Source organism: Nycticebus coucang, chromosome 16 (genome assembly GCF_027406575.1).
Source record: "Nycticebus coucang isolate mNycCou1 chromosome 16, mNycCou1.pri, whole genome shotgun sequence".
NCBI lineage: Eukaryota > Metazoa > Chordata > Mammalia > Primates > Lorisidae > Nycticebus > Nycticebus coucang.
The window spans coordinates 73,316,476-73,335,327 of NC_069795.1; the positions used below are offsets into that span (position 1 = coordinate 73,316,476).

The 18,852-nt window shown below is 51.3% G+C and overlaps 1 protein-coding gene across 4 annotated transcripts in view; it reads right to left on the bottom strand.

Annotated features, from left to right (window-relative positions):
• The window catches only part of MYLK (myosin light chain kinase), a 212,626-nt gene that overhangs the window by 79,208 nt on the left and 114,566 nt on the right, over window positions 1-18,852 (bottom strand). For all 4 annotated transcript variants that reach the window (XM_053565244.1, XM_053565243.1, XM_053565242.1 and 1 more), the window contains 6 exons: window positions 18,637-18,774; window positions 16,574-16,771; window positions 15,637-15,886; window positions 10,942-11,013; window positions 9,308-10,545; window positions 1,917-2,033 (listed from right to left, as the gene is read on the bottom strand). In XM_053565244.1, coding sequence (XP_053421219.1) covers window positions 1,917-2,033; window positions 9,308-10,545; window positions 10,942-11,013; window positions 15,637-15,886; window positions 16,574-16,771; window positions 18,637-18,774 — 2,013 coding nt within the window. The remainder of the gene's footprint in view (window positions 1-1,916; window positions 2,034-9,307; window positions 10,546-10,941; window positions 11,014-15,636; window positions 15,887-16,573; window positions 16,772-18,636; window positions 18,775-18,852) is intronic.

Sequence of the window (18,852 nt, forward strand, 5' to 3'; positions counted from 1 at the left end):
CACTCTTCTAGCTCTACTTCCAAGATCCGGCTCCCAACTTGCAACCAGAGGCCAAAGCTTGCCTTTGAAGGAAATAGAGATAAATAATGATAGTCAACAAAATTAGTGGAGAGAGCAAGGGAATGTTCCAGCAGACCTCTGGGCAAACAAAGCCCCCTAAGTTGTAGATGAATTCCCCAAACTTAAAAAAAAAAAAGAATTCCCAAATGTATTTTAGCAGGGGAAAAGGAAATTTCATCTTGAAAACAGATCTGGAAAAGGTGCTGACATTTTATAGATCAGGAGGATGAACTGCTGTCCTGCCTTCTGCGAGCCATGTAAACAGGACCTGAAGAGGCTAGCGGTTGATAACCTCATTAGCTGCTGGGCTTCTTGAGGTGTGACTTCCAAGGGAGCAGAGGGACTGTTAGAAATAGCTTTCAGGCCAAGTTACCAGAAATGCTATTTTGTAAAAACGGTAGCACCTGGCTAGAAAGAGGCGGGACTCTGAGCTGGGTGGGTGACAGTAACAAGCAGGAGAAGGCCTGGAGCCTCCAATCCCCCCTTAGGTGTCACAATCCCCCCTTAGGTCTTAAATGACATAAACCTGGGTCCATCAAACCTGCTTCCGTAGACTCAGAGCCCCTGTGGCTAGTACATTCATAGGGAAACATACACAATATTTTGGCTTAACTTTTGACTACTAGCAATGTAATTTGTGTTGCCTTTGTGTTTTTCAAAAAGACCTTTTAAGACTTTGCCCCACTCTCTCCCATTCATCATGTGCCATAGATCCCACCTCAGCTTTGTGATCAGGAAATGGGATTACACAGTCCAGAAGAAGGACAAAGATTCTACATTTTGTGGAATGATGGTGAAACAGGTTAGGATTTTAAAACTCAAGTGATCACATGCAGGAGTCACAAGAACAACAAAGCTATGCTTCAAGATGCCTTATTTGGACACTGGTTTTTGATATGTCACTGATGGTTATTAACCAGGCATTTCAAAGGCAAGAAATTGTTTCCACAAACTACCTTTCTAGGTATTCCAAGCAAGCACCAAATACAAAAAAAAGAGCACTGGATTGTAAGCCCCAGGATGGGGTCCTGCTCTGGCTGGGCCTGGAATGGGCCAGGGAGCCTCAGGTGGCGTGCTTTTCCTCGCTTCCTCTCTGAATACTGGCAGTGTTCTCATCTGTAAGATGAGTCTAAGCCACCACAGGGTCATTCTGCTTCTGAGTCTCCAGTTCTACACTCCTCAGGGAAGAGACAAATCTGTCACCATGTACTTCCTGCGTTCCTTTAGGACACATCCTGACTCTGCAGAGCATGGCACTGCCCCTTCTCTGCATGAAAACTCCGCTCAGATGTGCAGACCCACTCTTTCTCCCATGTGTCCCCTCCCCTCCCTCTGCTATATCATTATTACCATTTTCTTTTGGCAGAGGTGGCCCTGTCCGCTCTGCCCAAAAACTCAGCCCCAACTCACCCTCTCAAGGAAGTCTCCCCACATGGGCCCCACTCTGCTGGGCCACACTCTGCTCTCAGGTTCCAGGACCCAGGACCCAGCCTGGGTCTGCCCTGCCAGCACTGACGCTGTGGTGGCTTGTAAAACCCTTTAGTCATTTTCCTGTGGGTGTGTCTTTTCTCCTGCCCAGTACCCCAGCTTCCCTGCTCAAAGGTTCTGGGTGTGGGAGTCAGAGGTTGGAAGGGGCCAAGTAGGTGAGCAGCCCCTCCTCCTGGCCAGGGGCGGAGTACAGGAAGAGCTGCCACTTTTCTTCCTGTTTTTTATAAAACATAGGTTGATCTGCGCAATGAATACCTTGGGCAGGCAGGGCAGTGTTGGGAGTAGTTCCAAGCAGGCATGGGGCAAGGGAGGGCTGAGAAGCGGGACCCTGTGTATGGTGGTGGTGGTGATAGGTGGACCCAACCTACCGTCCACAGTGACTTGGCAGGAACATTCAGCCTGGCCGGCATTATTCTTGGCCATACACTTGTATAAGCCTCTGTCCTCGGGCAGGGCCTTCTCGATGGAGACAGAGCAGAGTGAGCCTGGGGAGGAGGAGGAAGAACGTTGAGTGGATCAGGTGTGGCCACAACACCTGCCGTGGCATCTGGAGCAGCAGGTGAACACATGAAGCCTCTGGAAAGCCCAGAAGCCAGAGGCTCTGCAGGAATAAACCCTCTCTCCTCACTGAAGCCAGGGCTCTCTGCTGATAACCATGTCCACAATAAGTGGTCGGCAAATCCACTCCCTCTTGGTCCCCCCTCCCCCTCTACAGAGAGTCCTCTTATGCGGACATAATAGATTACGGAAGAAGAGAGAGAACAGCCTCTCCTTTTGGAGAACAGCTTTCCTTTTGGAAAGCCTCTCCCTTTCATACAATGGGAGACGGACATGGGCCCCACACACTGGGATGTCACCAAGAGAGAAGGGCAGCAGGCACAGGGTTATAGACCATGTTAGGAACAGCACAAAGTGAGGGGCTCTGCCCAGCTGACAACAGTGACTCTGGGACTGCATCTCAGAAAAAGGAGCTTTGAGCGTAAGAGACAGGTGGGGGAGGGCAGGGACCCTTGTCCAGAAGCGGCGCTGGCCTGTGGAAAGATCTGTTGGGAGAAGCAGCTGACTACAGCCTGAGACCTAGGAGCTGACTTTTAAGGATGGTGTCTGAGCCTAAGATCTGTGGCTCAGAAGCCAGAGGGGCAGAGGGGCACTTTGGGGCTGTCTTCCTTCAGTGCCAGGTCTTCTGGCTGCCACAGAGGAGAGTGGGGATGGTCCTTCCTGATGGACTCCACCTGCTCTACGTTTGCCCCCAGCACACTTCTGGCCTGGCTGCGGGTAAGGAGTCAGGCTGAGCGCACACAGGGATCTGGGGGCTGATTTTTGCCTGTCCCAGCTCTCTCATCCCAGAGCTGGATACTGCTGCTCTAAGGGTTGGTTCCTCTGGGAGGTTCCCTCCGGATGTGGTGAGAGATCAGCTGAGGGCCAGGCCTGGTGGGCAGCAGTCCTCCAGGTCCTGCCTGCAGACAACCACATGAGCCAACGCATGGTGTCCTGCCCAAAGCTGCCCACCGTCAGGGCAGCCGTCTCACAGGAGGAGGACAAAGCCAGAGCCATTTGTGTCCTGCTGTCTGGAGCCACAAGCCACTGTCACTGGGATGGCAGAGCTGTGTGTATTTTGGGGACAGGTATGGGGGCAGCATGACCAAAGGGGAGACCAACAGGCACTGTTCTCCAAAGGGCCTTCTGATCCTGAAAAAGACACAGGCTTGACCAACCAAGGAGAATCCAAAAGAGGAAGGGTGACATCAGTTCTGCCTAGATAGCCCTCCTAAGGCTGGAAGAGAAAAATAAAGGCGTGCTACTCACCTCTACTCCTTGCCAGCGGGGTAACATTTGACAAAGAGAATCCTTTGTCCTACGAAACACCTGGGGAGGGATGGCTGCTCTGCACCCCATCCTCATCCCCCGCCTTTCCTGAAGTGGGGGGGGGTGCATAGAAAGGCCTCACTGGCCTGTTGTCTTCTCACCAGGAGGGCAACAGGCCAGGGTCACTTCCCATTGTAGTTGGGAGACAGAATTTCCAGAAACTACAACTGAAAGGATTTAGGCTAGATCTTTAGGAAGTCTGTCATAAGAGTGAGACCCGGGAGGCACAGGGACAGGGGAATGAGGATAACTGTCTTCTAGAGAGGGAAGTCTCTACACCTCTGGGTGAGCAGGAGGATGCTGGATAACATCTGGCCCCAACTTAAGGCTTAGAGGAAACTAACCCCATCTTGCAAGCTCCCCCAGCCTGGGTGGGGCTGAGGCTTTGGGTGTTCCAATCCCTGATTGTCTTTCAGTTTCAGTCCCTCAGCTTTAGCCTTAAACCTAACACAACCTGCAAAGACAGCAGAGTGACTAACAGGAGAGCAGTGAGGGTATCAGCAGGGGAAGGCAGGGAGCAGGCAGCTTTTCCCAGCCACCTGGAGCCCAGACCCCTGGCCACGCGTGGGCTGGGGGAGGGCCCCCAGGCAGGCTCAGAGCCCTGACTACCCCAGATGAAGAATCTGGTATTTCCTGTGGGACAGTTCATTCCTGACCTCCAGAAGAAAAACTGTTTCCCAGTGATTTTTTTTTTTTTTTCTTTTGAGAAGCCACAGCCTGGTGGGGAATTTTGAGAGGGAGGTGTGGGGGATGGGAGCAGTGGGAACCAGGAACCCACGGCAGGGTGCAGAGGGTGCTCTGTGCCCCTCACGGTGTGCAGTCTGTGCTCAGGGGTCTGAAGCTCCCCTAGCCCTCTCCTTTCCTGAGTGACTGGCAGGAGGGAGGAAGGGGCTGGGGAGAAGGGAGGCTCTATAGCCCCTGGAGACTCTGCTAGGGGGCTGCCTCAGTCAGTAGTGCCCCCCTGACCCGGCCACCTGGCCAGTCCAGACCCACAACATGACTCATCTCCAGGTCACCCACTCAGGCACGGTGCCCTCTGTGTCCCCCCTCAGACCCCAGACCAAGGTGGGTCTCTTCCCTGCTCTCAGGTCGCCTGAGCTCCCCGTGTCAAAGCACAGCTTGCTGGGCCACTGCTGACATGCCTGTCTCCCACCCAGCTTTCTGGGCAGTGACCACGTCTATCACCAGTCTTTCTCCTGAGCCTGGAATGCGTAAAACATATCTGCCATTCTGAGAATGACAAAGCATATTTCTGCAGATGATTTCGTAGGATCTACACAAAACAAGGCCATGGATACTTAATCAAATATAACTACTATTGAAAAACATGGTTTCTAAAAGGAAAAATAATCCTAACTCAGAGTTCTTCAAATGGATTATGCATACAGTGATAAGGGCTAGAATAACGCCTCGCTCATAGTAGGTGCTGCATAAATCCACTGTTTGTAAGATAAACTTACTTAGGTCTTGAAAAAGACTTTTCAAGATTCCACCCTGAAGGCAATTAAAAATGAATTATTTGTTTACATCAGCAACAAAAACCATCTTCATTATTAGAGTGGGAGAAATGTTTTGCCAGGGGGAGAAGCTCCGGCTGGAGACAGGAAACAAAGCATAAAGATAAAAGCTCTTCTCAGGAGGCCCACAGAGCTGCGGGCCATCTGCCTCCCACTCCCACTCTTCAGCTGAGGTAGGTCCAGAAATGGCTGGGGACAGACCTGGAAGGTCCAGGTGTCCATCCAGGGAGGACAACCCACCTGGAGCTCTAGGGGTGCAGGTGCAGGAAGGACACTTCCACCTGTCCCTCCAACCAATGGCTGTCACACCTCCTCTGCTCTCCTTGGCACTACAGGGATAAACTGAACAGGGTGGATATACTAGGCCGGCGGGCTAGGAGCCCTATCCAACTACAGAAGCTGCCACTACCTAGGGACAGCACGTCCTCCAGCAGGTGGGGCACAGATACACGTGTTGGTGGGGAAGGATGAGCACCGGAGTCTCTTGTAGACAGAGGTGGGTGACAACAGTTCAGAAAGGTGTCCCTGAAGAAGTGATCTTGATCACAGCAAGAGGGGGATCAGTGCAGTGGAGTAACAAGGGTTCCCAGTCAGGGAAGTGGGGCAGGAGCTGAATGTGAACAGCAGGAGGCCAGAGGAGCCAGACTCTCATCTCCCCCTACAAACCATCTCAAACCCCCAGCCTCCTGACTCCCCTGGCACCTCACTGTGCCCCAGCTGCCCAGACACCATGCACAGTGGCCTTCCACTCATCCTCTTCTTTACCTACCCCACCCCACCCCCAGCGTTTCCAAGCCAGGAAACAGGCTCTATTCTTTCTGTCCTTGCTCCTCGAACTGATGGCTTCCTCTCTGTGGCCATGGCTACTGTGCTCATCCAGTCCTCACCAACTTCCTCCCTGACCTTTTTAGTAGGCTTTGAATTTGGTTTTTGGGAATGGAATCAATCAACACCCCTAATACCCAGCTTTGTTTACAGTGCTCCTCACTCCAAAATCTTGCATGGCTCCCTATTGCCTTTAGACTAGAGTTCCTTGCCATGATCTAGGATGAAATTGGGGGCACGCCACCCTCTGCAGCTCTGAAGGAGCTGGAGCAGGTCTGCCTCTACTGCTCTACACCTGCCCTGAAAGGCTTCAGGGCCTGGCCTGAGACCGGTGCCTTCAGGCCAGCCCCTCCCTGCGGCCTGGCACTCAGCTGCCTCTCCTGACTGCCAGCAGCTCCTCCAGACACACTGGCACTTGTCCACATGTGGCTCCAACAGTTTGATCACTGGTGCGTCCTCTCTTTGCAGATCTACTGAGAGAAGATGCGCTTCCACCTGTTAGAATGCCTTCTTCCCTGCAGCTGGACCTGCTGAAGTGGTAACTGACATATCAGGGCGGCTAAGTGAAGGGACAGACCACTGGGCTGATATTTGAGATAAGGTATTTGAGATATTTGAGATAACCCATTTCAAGGTCTGCTTTCCCTACCACAGGGAAAACATTAGACACTTGGAAAGCCCAGGGGGCCTTTTGGCAACTGATAACAATGTTGAGGAGTAACAGTCATTAGCATTTGCTGTCGACAGGGAGATTCTCAGCTGTCACTAGTACTCTGAGAAACTGGAAGGAATTAACTCAGAGGCTGTACAGCATAGTGGTGTAGGCACATAACTCGGTCACCTGAGTTCAAATCCCAGCTCTGTTACTCAAGAGCTGTATAACCTTGGGCAAGATACTTAACTTCCCTGTGAGATGGACATTATAGCAGTCATTGTGAGGATTAAATGAATGGAAATGTAAGCATCTGGCACATGATATTCAACAGATGCAAACTATTGTTATTTTTAATCAAAATTAAAAAATATTTTTTACAGTTTGATTTGGGGCTTTCTCTCCCACCCCCTTCTATTCTCTAGCCTTTCCATTTTTTTTTTTTACATTTTTTAAAATTTCAAATTGATATGAGGTACAAATTTTTAGGTTTCATTGTTCTCACTTCCAAGGTAAAGTTCAAGTTGTAGAAGAGCCCTTCACACAGGGTGTGTGCTGAACACCCTTACACTGTGCACATTAGGTGAGATCCTGCTAATCACCCTTCCCCCTCCTCCCCCATCTCAACCTTCCCCTTGCTAGACTATATTTATGCTTTATCATTCATGTGGGCATGTAATTTTTATATATTGGTTTCATATTAGTATTGAGTACATTGGATTTTTTTTCCATTCTTGAGATACTTTACTAAGAAGTATGTGTTTCAACTCCATCCAGATAAACATAAAAGATATAAAGTTTCCATCTTTTGGTATGACCAAATAGTACTCCATGGTATACATATGCCACAGTTTGTTAATCCATTCATGGGTTGATGGGCATTTGGGTTGCCTCCAGGACTTGGCAATTATGAATTGAGCTGTGTCTTTTCCTTTATTGTTAACTTCTGCTGCTATTGCATTGACCTAAACGATTCCCCTTAGGACAATTTCTAAGGGAGCAATGCTGGAGAGGCTGAGGTCTTTGTACTCTTTACTTGTCACGAACCTGAAGATAAAATTTACTCCAAGCACTCTAAGTGTGAGAAGCCAGTGGCCAATGGCTCAGGAGGGTTTATAAGACCAGACATGGGTCTGCCTTACATGGCTTAGTTGAGTGAATTGTTTATAAATGGACTGTTTATAAGCCACCCACTAGTGGCTCTGGGTTTAAACCCCATGCAGGCCTCAGAGGAGCTATTTTGGGTCCCACCTTAGCTGTTGGAGCTTCAGTTTCCCTGAGGTTGGAGCAGCCACAGACCTCATATTGTGCAGGCCTGTGTGACTACACATGGCCCAAGGACAGTGACTACCTACCTTCATCCTGCCTGGAGAGATCACCACAGTACACGGTAACCCAAAAAATGCTCTCAGCCACAATGGCAACAGGAAGGCATCCACTCCCCTGGGCCTTTACCCCAGCCTGGTCATCCTCCATCCCCTCCTATGTGTGGACCTGGGGGTGGGAGGGCTGAACCAGCAGAGGCAGGGGGATGGATGAGGGGACTCTGGGAAGACCCTGCTAATATGGGGACAACCATGTGAAAAAGTCACCATGTCAACACATCAGAGGAAAAGAACACAACACGTTTTCTCCTTTGCTGGCCAATTCCCCCTTCAGTCCTTCAGCACTGAGACTCAACAGGCTTGACCTGTCCAGACTTGCTGTGGGAGATGCAGAGAGGAGAGAGAAACTCACTGGGAGCTGAGGGCCACACTGCTGTCTTCAAATGCTGCACTCCAGTCTCTCAGGGGAAGGCAGGCAGCAGATGAAGGGAGGGAGTGGGGAGGGCACAGCAGGGGTGGTGCAGTCGGAGGATGGCGAGGGGAGCAGCCTACAAGAGCAGTGTTCTGACGTCTCAGTTGATCTAGATGCCATGGGACCTGTCCACTCTGGCCTCCTCTGTGGCTGCCCTCTACCACTCAAAGGTGAAATGGCAGCTCCCAAGGAGCTCCTTTGGAACCTGCCCTGGCCAGAGCCATCAGCATCAGCCTCCAGGACTCCCTTCTGCCCTGGCAAGCCATCCCTCCATTGGCCACCAGAGCGGGGGTATGGATGTTGGCCAGACTGGGAGCTCTCCACCCCAGGCTTGGGATTTACAAAAGCACTTTAAATGAGATTGAGGGTCCAGGGAAAAATACTCCTCTCACCCTCATCTCTTCTATATCTCCATGTATAAACTGGCCCATCTGAAAACTCCAGACCCTCAAAGGCCACAGATGGCAGGATTTGGGCTCCGTCCCCTCCCCACTACCCAAGAATGTGAAATACCAGCAAACAAAAGTCTCATCCAAATTAGGAAATGAGCAGCTCTGTCTGCCAGAGTGTGTGCTGCAGGGGCTGTTTGGGGTTTTGGCTTCCCCTACAGGTCCCTTCAAACCCGCTCAAACTGTTGTTGACCCCACCTGAGAGCTCTGAGCCATCCCATCATTTCACACCCTCCCCAAACCCAAGATGCTGCTGCTAACCAGCTGTTCCCCTGCAGCCCCTGACTGGTTCTGGCCTCAGCGCCCCTGTGAACAGAGGCCTGTGTGTGCCAGAGTTGTTGGGTATTGGCTCAGGCCCAGGCCTAGCCTGGGGAGCCACACATGGGGGTGCATGAGAGAGCTCTGTCAGATGCCGAGATGTGGGCATGTGCCCTGTAACCAAGATCCCAGCCCTCCTTTTACCCTAGGACAGGGCATGCACCCAAGACCTGGGCCAGAGACCTGTCCTGCGAGTGAGGGGACAGGAACAGGGGCCAGGCCTCCTGACCAAATGTTGGGCTATAAGCAGCAATCCAGACCAAGGTCCTGGGAGCTGACAGTGGCCCTAGCACAGGGTGCCCTTCTTCCCTGCTCCCCCGCCCCACCTCATTTACCTTCTTGGGAGAGGATGATGAACTTGGTAGTCTTGAGGGTCTTTCCATTCAGCGTCCAGGTGATGGTGGCCGGAGGGTCCGAGGACACCTGGCACTGGAGTAGCAGCTTCTCACCCTCTGCCACATGAACATCTTGGAGCTTCTCCTTGAAGGTTGGAGCTGTTCCTTGGCTCTCTAATCTTTTTTCATTGTCTGTGGCCTCTGCTTGCCCTCTCTTGCAGTTCACATCATTCTTAACCTCTTTCTTGAGTTCTTCTTTCCCAGTTGATTGTAGGGTCTCATCAGGCTTGGCATTGACCACGGGTTTCAAAGTTTCAGCAGGCTTGGCGTTGCCCACGGGCTTCAAGGTCTCGGCAGGCTTGGTGTTGTCCACGGGCTTTAGGGTCTTGGCAGGCTTGTTGTTGCCCACGGGTTTCAGGGTCTCCGCAGGCTTGGCATTGCCCACGGGCTTCAGGGTCTCGGCAGGCTTGGCGTTGCCCACGGGTTTCAGGGTCTCCACAGGCTTGGCATTGCCCATGGGCTTCAGGGTCTCGGCAGGCTTGGCGTTGCCCACGGGTTTCAGGGTCTCCACAGGCTTGGCATTGCCCACGGGCTTCAGGGTCTCGGCAGGCTTGGCGTTGCCCACAGGTTTCAAGGACCCTGGTGGCTGTGCATTGCTCCCGGGCTTGGAACTTTCCACTGCCTTGGTATTCGAGGCCTCAGTGCTGCTGCCACCATTCTCTGCTGGTAATTTCTTCTTGCTTCCTAGCACTGAGCGAAAATCTGGGGTGGCAGGTTTTGGAGGTGGCACCTTCTCAGGCACTGGGGTCTTGGGAGTCCCCTTCTTGGCCAGGACGGAGCGGAAGTCAACCTGCTGGGGGCTGTGTCCCTTCCTCTCTTCCTCAGTCACAGTCTTTGGCTTTACTTGCCGCTGCAGGTTGGCACGGAAATCCATCTGCTCAGCTGGGATCTCCTTCAGATCCTCTTCTGACAAGGTCTTGGTACTCACCTTCTTCCCCAGGAGGTCGCGGAAGTCCAGCTGCTCTACCTCCTGCTGGCGGATGGCCTCCTCCGTGTGCTGTCTGGTCTCCACACGCCTCTTCAGCACCCCCCGCACGTCCTCACCGTCCTCCTCCTCTGGCCAACCGTGCCCCCTTGCCGGCCAGCTGGGCCTCAGGGTCCCATAGTTGTCACCACCACCACCATCAGCACCAGCTTCTCCACCATGGAGGCCCTCACAGCTGGCAGGCTCCCTCCCCCTGCAAACAGTGAAGGGAAAAGGGAAAGTAGCAGGAGGAAAGGGGTGGGTAAGAAAGAACCGTCAGGGGAGAGCAAATCCCTGAGGGCGGAGGGCAGAGAGGAGGGGCGAGGGGAGGGGGGCTGGCCAGGCTGTGTTTATAGAAGGGAACATTGGTGAGAGGCGCTCACTTGCTTAGTTGGTTTATTACATCGGTAATGACTTCAGTAGCCTTATAAGGGTGTGTGCAAAAAAAATCACCCCCTTCTTTCCCCTCCTCTCCCTCCCTCATTCCCTTCCAATCTCTCCCTTTTGGCTTTGGCAGCCTCAGCAGGAGGATACAAACACGCTGGGGCGGCTGGCTGGGCTTTGGGGGGATGGCACGGGGCCTGGCCGGTCAGTTCCTGGGGGCACTCACCGTGGGAGGGCTCTGGCAGGGCTGCTCTGCAGCATCAGTGACACCTGGCAGCTGCATTCACCAACCCGGTTCCTAAGGAATGCAGAAGATCAATAAAGATCAAGAGGTTCTCTGGGCAAAGGGCATGCTCAGCGCTCAGCGTGGACTTGGTTATGGGCTGCTGGCCACCAGGAAAGATGGAGGTCACTGGCTTAGCTGTTTACCCTGAGTTAGATTCAGGGCAGGGCTCTCTCACCCTGTGGTCACTCTTTATTTTCCCCAGCTGTAATTTAAAAAGAAGAAAAAGGAATCTCTAGACAACAGCTAAGATAGACAACTAGAAATAGGAATACTTTTCTGTAAGTATATATGTATTACATGACACGGTCAGTCAATCATTCCATCTATAAGAGAAGAAAGGTTAACCCTGCCAGGGACTGTGATGGAGCTGCTTGGTCTACAGACAGGCCGGGTTGGCCTGCCCTGTGACCTTGAATCTGATTCCATGCTCCCTAAACACAGAGGTGGTTACTTCCCTACAAGTGCTCAGGAATATAGTGCCCCCAACCTCTACCCACTGACAACACCTCTAACAGGTGTTTCCTTATGTGGGTGGCCCTTTCTCCCCTTTCCTCAAGTTGCAGGGTGGGGGGGTTCTGGATCCTTCATGCCATAAAACTGTTCGGCCTCCCTCTCAGTGGTGATAGAAGTCCCAGGGCCCTCTGTTCATGGGAAGCTGTGGGCACTTGGGTGGGTTCATAGCAGAACATCCCTCCAGCCCTGCAAGGCTGCCATCTGCTGGCATTCCTGAGCTCTGACCGGCTGAGAAGTTTCTGCTCAGGCTGGGAGAGTAGTGGGACAGGCCTGAGAGCCAGAGGGGACTTTTAGTGGTCACAAGGACTGCATTTTATGCAGCACCCTCCTGGTCTCTCTTGTTCCCCACAACATGCCAGTGAGGTGCAGAGCAAGACTGGGGGGTGAACCTCAGGGTTTGAGCATCATGCTCCCACCATCCCCCTGGATGCAGCTATCTCACTAGCTCTCAGCCCCAACGGCAGATGCACCAAACTCTGCGACAGGTTCCTTACATGATCCATCCCATTTTATCTCAGATAGCTCTCAGAAGTTGGAGTCAGCACTGCTTTTAAAAGGGAAGAAAAGTTAGTTACTAAAGCTTACGTAATTTGCCTGAACTCACAAAACTAACTAGTGGGGAAAGAGGTCGAGACCTGGGTCTATCTGAATCCAAGAGCAATGACCTCTGTGCGCTGTCCTATGGTGGCTATCAGAATAAATCTGTTCTGGGACATGTGTGTGTTTGTGTGTGTCTACGTGGATATGTATAGATCAACTACACATGAGGGTGCACACAGATAGGGGGCCTACCTGGCGGGCATCTGTACCTGGAGGTCTGTGTTTGAGAATGTGTGTGCACGAGTCACATCCATAGGGTCAGACACCTGAGCGTGTGTTCGTATATGTTCTGCTGACGTGTGTGGGTATTCACCTCACTCTGCCTCCCTCCCAACAGATAGACACTGGCAGCCCATGGAGTAGCACGTGATTCTCAGGGGTCAGGGGGGTGCTGCTCACCCCTGGGCACTGGGACCCATTTGAGAGGCTGATCTTTGCTGCCCTCCGACCCTCCTCTCACCTGCCAGGCCCCTCTTTCTTCCCTCTCTCCGGTGTCCTCATGCAGCGGGCATCTGCCTTCCTGGCCACATTAGCTCTTTTCTTCCTTTCTCTCACCTGGTCATCTGACCCACAGCCCATCCCCTCCTGGGCACCTTCCTCCATGCTCAGACTCTCGGGGAGTACAGATTCATGGTTCTCTCATGTCTGGAGAACGTTAGGGCCCTAGATGTCTTTGCTCAACAAACAGCAATTAGGAGCCTCGTTAGTGCCAGGACCCGGGAAGATTAAGAGGCCCTTAGAGCACTCTGAGCAGGCACCCTGCTCTGGGTCTCGGGTCTGACTTCTGTCAGGATGAGAAAAGCTGGAGGAGGTGAGGCCGCTGGCAGGCCTGGCACACACTTCCCTGGAGAACTCTCCACTGACTTCCTCCTTCTCAGTAGGGGACAACAGCCTCCCAAGAGGAATAAAGAGGACTTAGGGGAGGGAAAAGAGGCCAGGGCACAAGGGTGGAGACTCCAGCGTGGTTGGCTTCCCAGGTACTCCAAGTTCTCATGCACTTGAGAGAAATTTCTCATCCTGGGCCATGAGGAATAGAAGAGCATCTGATTTAAGTCAAAAGACAAGGGTTTGAACTTGGGCTCTGCTACTTGCCTTTGGGTGGCCATGAGCAAGTCCATGACCGTGAGACCTCAGTTTCCCTCATTATTAAATAAGGATGAAGCTAGATAACTTCTGACATCCCTTGCAGCTGGGACAGTCTAAGTTTTATGACTGTCCCCAGCTGGCCCCAGACAGTCTGCCTACTGGCCTCTCTAGGCAGCCCTCCTCTCTGGCCTGACAAACTTCCCTTTGCTTTGAGCTACCCCCTCCCCACCAATTTTCCCACTCAGTCTATTCAACAGCAAAGCCTTTCTCATTTGCCAAGACTCAGTCTTGCTTTTTTCCTCAAAATACCACAGAAAGTTCATCTCCTAGGATGTCTGGCTTGAGTATTGTGTATTGAGTATTGAGTCAGAATACTACTACTTCTATAAAGACAGGCCCTTAGCAAGTGTTTTTACATAGCAAGTGTTCCATTCTCTGTACCAGCCTAGGGAACAAGAACGTATCTTCTCCCCATTTTGGAGGCAGATCTGCCTTCCTGGTAATAACGAGTTCAGGCACAAGGCAAAGGCAGTTGATGTGTTCTAAACGTACTGCTAATAGCAGTAGGGTGACCAGCAGCCCATACCATCCCATCAGCTGACCACAGGCATGCCACAAGCTCAGCTAAGTATCACTGAGCCTTGTCCAGATCAACAGAACTTCCTAGCAGATCCAAAGACTCTAAGAAATAATGAATGAGGCTCGGCGCCTATAGCACACTGGTTATAGTGCCAACCACATACACCAAAGGTGGCAGGTTCGAGCCCGGCTGGGCCAGCTAAACAACAATGACAACTGCAATGAAAAATAGCCAGGCGTTGTGGTGGGCACGTGTAGTCCCAGCTACTTGGGAGGCTGAGGCAAGAGAATCGCTTAAGCCCAAGAGTTTGAGGTTGCTGTGAGCTGTGACACCACAGCACTCTACTGAGGGCGACATAGTGAGACTCTGTCTCAAAAACAAACAAACAAACAAAAAAAACCCCCAAAAAACAAAAAAGAAATAATGACTTTAGAAAAAATGACTAATTAAAAAATGCCTGTAGGTATTGGGGGTGGTTTGTTATATAGAAAAAGCTAACTGACACAAGGCAGGTGACGAGAAAGGAGTCACGGGGATAGGATACGTACTGGGTTTTGCGATGGCAGGCACAGTGGTCCATCATCGCAGCAGCCTTGGCATTTAGCGAGACAGCCCATTTGTAGCTCAGAGCCATACACATGATGGGCTCAGTATTGGGAAGTGACCAAGCCCAGGAGAGAAAGCTCCTTGCAGAGTGTTCAGGCTGACCAGCCCAGACCAACTTCCCATTGTAGGTCAGGTAAAGACAAGAACCTTTCTTCAATGTTTACACCAATCCTAAGGCCAAGGGCAGGCATTCTAGCACCATCACTCCAGGGCTCAGATAGGATTTTACCAGTTGGAACATTTTAAAGGACATTTCTGAATCACATTCATTTGAAAAATAGCTACCAAATGTTAACTATGGGCCAGACGCTGTTCCAAACCTGGGACACAGCAGTGTGCTTCATGGGGCTGACTTTCCCATGTAACCTACCAAGACCTTGAAAAGGTGAGAAAAAAGGAAATGGAGAAAGTTAGCCTCCTTATGGCAGTCTTTAAAAGCCTGCAAATTCTTTGACACTCCTCTGTCTGAAAGATGGAACGTAATTCCCCTCTCTTGGAGCATGGGCTGTATGGAGCGACTCACTTATAACAAATAGGAAGGTGGAGGTGACGACATGTAACTTCCAAGGGTGGGTCATAAGAGACACTGAAGGCTCTAACCTGTGTTCTTTTTTAGATCACTAGCTCTGGGGAACCCAGCTGCCATGTCACAAAGACACTCAAGCAGCCCCAGGGAGGGGTCCCCAAGGCAAGGACCTGAGGCCCCCTGCCGACAGGTATGTGAGCAAGCCATCTCAGAAGCAGCTCCTCCAATGTTATTCAAGTCCTCCTGTAGTCCCTGATGACATTTGACCTCAACTTCAAAATCATCCAGCTACACTGCTTCCAAATTCCCAGCCCAGAGAAACTGAGAGATGATGGATGTTTGTTGTTTCAGGCTGCTACGTGTCAGGGTAATTTGTTACAGAGCAATAGATAACGAATACATTTCCTCTTTCCTCCTGCTTTTCCCACTGTAATCCTTCCCCCTCCTTCATATTTTCCATATACTACACTAGGGCGGGAGAAATCCAGGATACAGCAAGACCGAAGATTCTGGGGAACCAAGCTCAGAAGGGAAGGTTTTGAGGAGCACCTGCTAGACTGAAGGGGAAGAGACAAGCTTGTCAGCAGCACCAGGCCAGAGCTTGCTACTCTGAAGTCCAAGTTCCATGCCAGCTTGTGCTTCCTCTGCCTTCCCAGACCCAGGTTGGGGCACCTGGAATCCGGGGATGAGGGGTTACGGGAGGCAGGCGGGACAGCAAACTTACTTGAGCAGGATCTCATACTGGCCTGCGTGCCAGGGCTGCACATTCCTCAGCACCAGGGTGAACACGTCCTCATTCTGCAGAACCTCGAAGTGGCCAGTGCCTCTGGAGAGGGCTTTGCCGTCTCGGAGCCAGTGCACGGTAGGAAAGGGGTCACCAGCTATGGCGCAGGAGATGAGGACACTCTGGCCCAGGGAGGCTGTCACCGAGCGAGGCTTGCTGATGAACCAGGGCTGGGTGCCATCGTGAGGCTCTGGAAGTTGGCAAAAGGCAAAGCTAGAGTGGGAGGCCCTTCTGCAGAAAGCACGTCCACTCAATTCCCCATGGTGTGAAGGGTGGGAAGCCAGAGTGCCACCCAAGTGACAGCTTGTCCAGAAATCACTTCAGTTGGATACCCACATGCAGCTCATCTTCTTGTCATAAGTTTCTCTTGGTTACATTCTCACGGGACAATAGCAACATGAATTTGCATATCTGAAGCAAGGGGAGGTACTCCAGAAGACGGAGGGGCACTAGGCGGGAGCTAATGATCTGTATCAGGTGTGTGCAAGTAAGCGTTGTCACTTGCCTTACCTGCACTTAACTTGCCTCTCCTCTTAAATACAAGTTCTCTAATGACAAGGACCCTGATAAGCCCACAACTCACATAAGCAATCACTGCCGAATTCTTAAGTGTATTACAAGTTTCCCTCTTAGCACTCACACAGCTCATCACCAGTAACCTAGACAGGGCAGGGACTGCAGAAAGCTGTGAAGGGCAGCCCCACTCAGCCAGAGCCTGAGATGTAAGACAGGGAGCTGACCTCTGGGCTGGGCTGGGACCCAGGGAGCAGAGGGTCCACAGCAGGAACTAAACAGGCTCACATGGTTTCCTCACCTCCATATCACCTTTGGAGAGGCCCTGGCAGCACCCCTGCCCCACCTGCTCTGTGAGCCTCACCTTGTACTGTGAGCACGGCCTGGGTGCGGACCTCTCCGGTGCTGTTCCAGGCCTCGCAGGTGTACGTGCCTGTGTCCTCCGGGAACACCTCCTGGATACAAAGGCTGTGCAGAGTGCCTCTCTGTTCAAAGTGGAAGTCCTCTGACTCCTGGATCTCATTCCCATCATGAAGCCAGATGACCTCAGGGGGCGGATTCCCTAAATCAGGAGGAGGGCCGGAACTGTTCAGGGAGATCCCTCCCTCCCTGGTCACACAGCAGCTCTGCACTCGATACTGTAACAGCTATAAATGCTCTACCGGAACTTGCTATGTTTCAGTTTCTCCATCTGTAAAATAGGGATTCTAACAGCATCTACCTTGTAGGTTTGTTGGGAGGACTAAATGAGTTAATCAAAACCCTTTCACCTGTGGCTCAGAGAGCAGGGCGCCGGCCCCATATGCTGAGGGTGGCGGGTTCAAACTCAGCCCCGGACAAACTGCAACAAAAAAATAGCCGGATGCTGTGGTGGGCGCCTGTCCCAGCTGCTCGGGAGGCTGAGGCAAGAGAATCGCGTAAGCCCAAGAGTTAGAGGTTGCTGTGAGCCGTGTGACGCCACGGCACTCTACCCGAGGGTGGTACAGTGAGACTGTCTCTACAAAAATAAAAATAAAAAACAAACAAACAAACAAAAAAACCCTTTAGTAGCCCATCAGGACAGCAGATCAGAAGACCACTGGCGACAAAGAAAACACTCAATGTTGTTCATTGGAATTATTTAACAACAGATTTGGGGAAACTAAAAAGAACTCAGATGCAAAAATATGATTTCAGAGATGAAAAAGTAAACTCAGGAAGAATGGTTTTCAAAATTAGAATTCAAACTGCTTGATAATCCAAAGCGGTAACCAGATTACTAGGTTGTAACGGAACGTGATTTCTGCTCGGCACTGCTCCACTTGGTGTGTCCACATACAGGCAATGGCAGTGCCCTTCTATAGTTTCAGCACAAAGAGTCAGCATTCATTTTGCTATTTTATGAATGTTGCCCCAGGGTAAAGATGGGCACCAGCTTGCACAGGATTTCCAAACACAGCTCTCGGTTGACCACAGTTTCAGATTTTACTAGTCTATTTTTCTGTGGATTTTTTGGGACACAAGACAACGGTCATCTGTAAGGGTTTCCTCTGATGGAAGAGTTAAGCCACTAGGCTCTGCTTCCAGAGGGGCAAGAACCCTGGGATGGTTGGCAGAGGAGGTTGTGTGGCACCAGACCCTGGGAAGCTCAAGAGAGAGCAGACGGCCATCTGTCTTCCTTGGGTTAGATGCAGAATGCCTCTGACCAGGTAGGCAGTGAGCAGCATGGTGAGGTTGGATAGGCCCTCTGCCTGGGACTGCCAGGGGATGGAGTCTATCTGAGCATCCCCGAAAGGGTGAGCCCCTAGGTTCTCTCACAGCTCATCTTTATTGCTTTCTGCAACTCAAGAAGAACTAAAAAGTAGGAAGGTGACCTCCAGGCTGTCATAGGCACTGATGAGTGGCCAAAACCACTTACATATTCAATAGCAAGCTACAGCTGACCCAGCCCTGAGTGCTGTTCTTCCCTGGGCTTCTCCTGCTCGCCTCTAGCAATGACAGTGATGTCTCAGACCAGGATGCTAAGCACACTTGTTGCCCTGCTCCTGTTTTAGAAGGACCTCTGCCCCATCTTCTCACCTTAAAATCTGAATAGAGCAATTGAGACAATCTTCTGAGAGTTGGGAAGTTCTCATATAATTTGGTTTTGTACCAGTCTTCAGAACCTTCCAGCTACATTGATCACACTGTGTTTTCAAATCAACCCCTCACCACTCTAACTCAGGCTAACTTCTTCTCCTGGGCCATTTAAACTTGAACCCAGAAAATCTCACCCAGAGGAGGCAGAAAATAGAGGCTAAGAGTCTCTACTTCTTTGGGTCTATTTCCTGCTGATCCCATCTGATTTTCTGGTGGTTCAATGATCTGAGCAGGCTCTCAAGGAGCAACACTCACTGTAACCATGCCCATTTTCACATATGCCCCCAAAAGAGAGATGTAGAGACAGACCTGACACCTGGACTGTCATGGTAACCTGGCTTCCATCCATGACCTTGAGATCAGAGAGGCCCTGTAAGAAGACAGGTGCAACGGGCCTGCCGGGAGCCATGGGCAGAGGGTACTCACTCTTTCGGTCACTTTTCTTTTCTGTGTGGTAGACAAAAGAACATGGGAGAGAATATTCATTCAACAAACACATGTACCACTCAGTACATGACTATATTA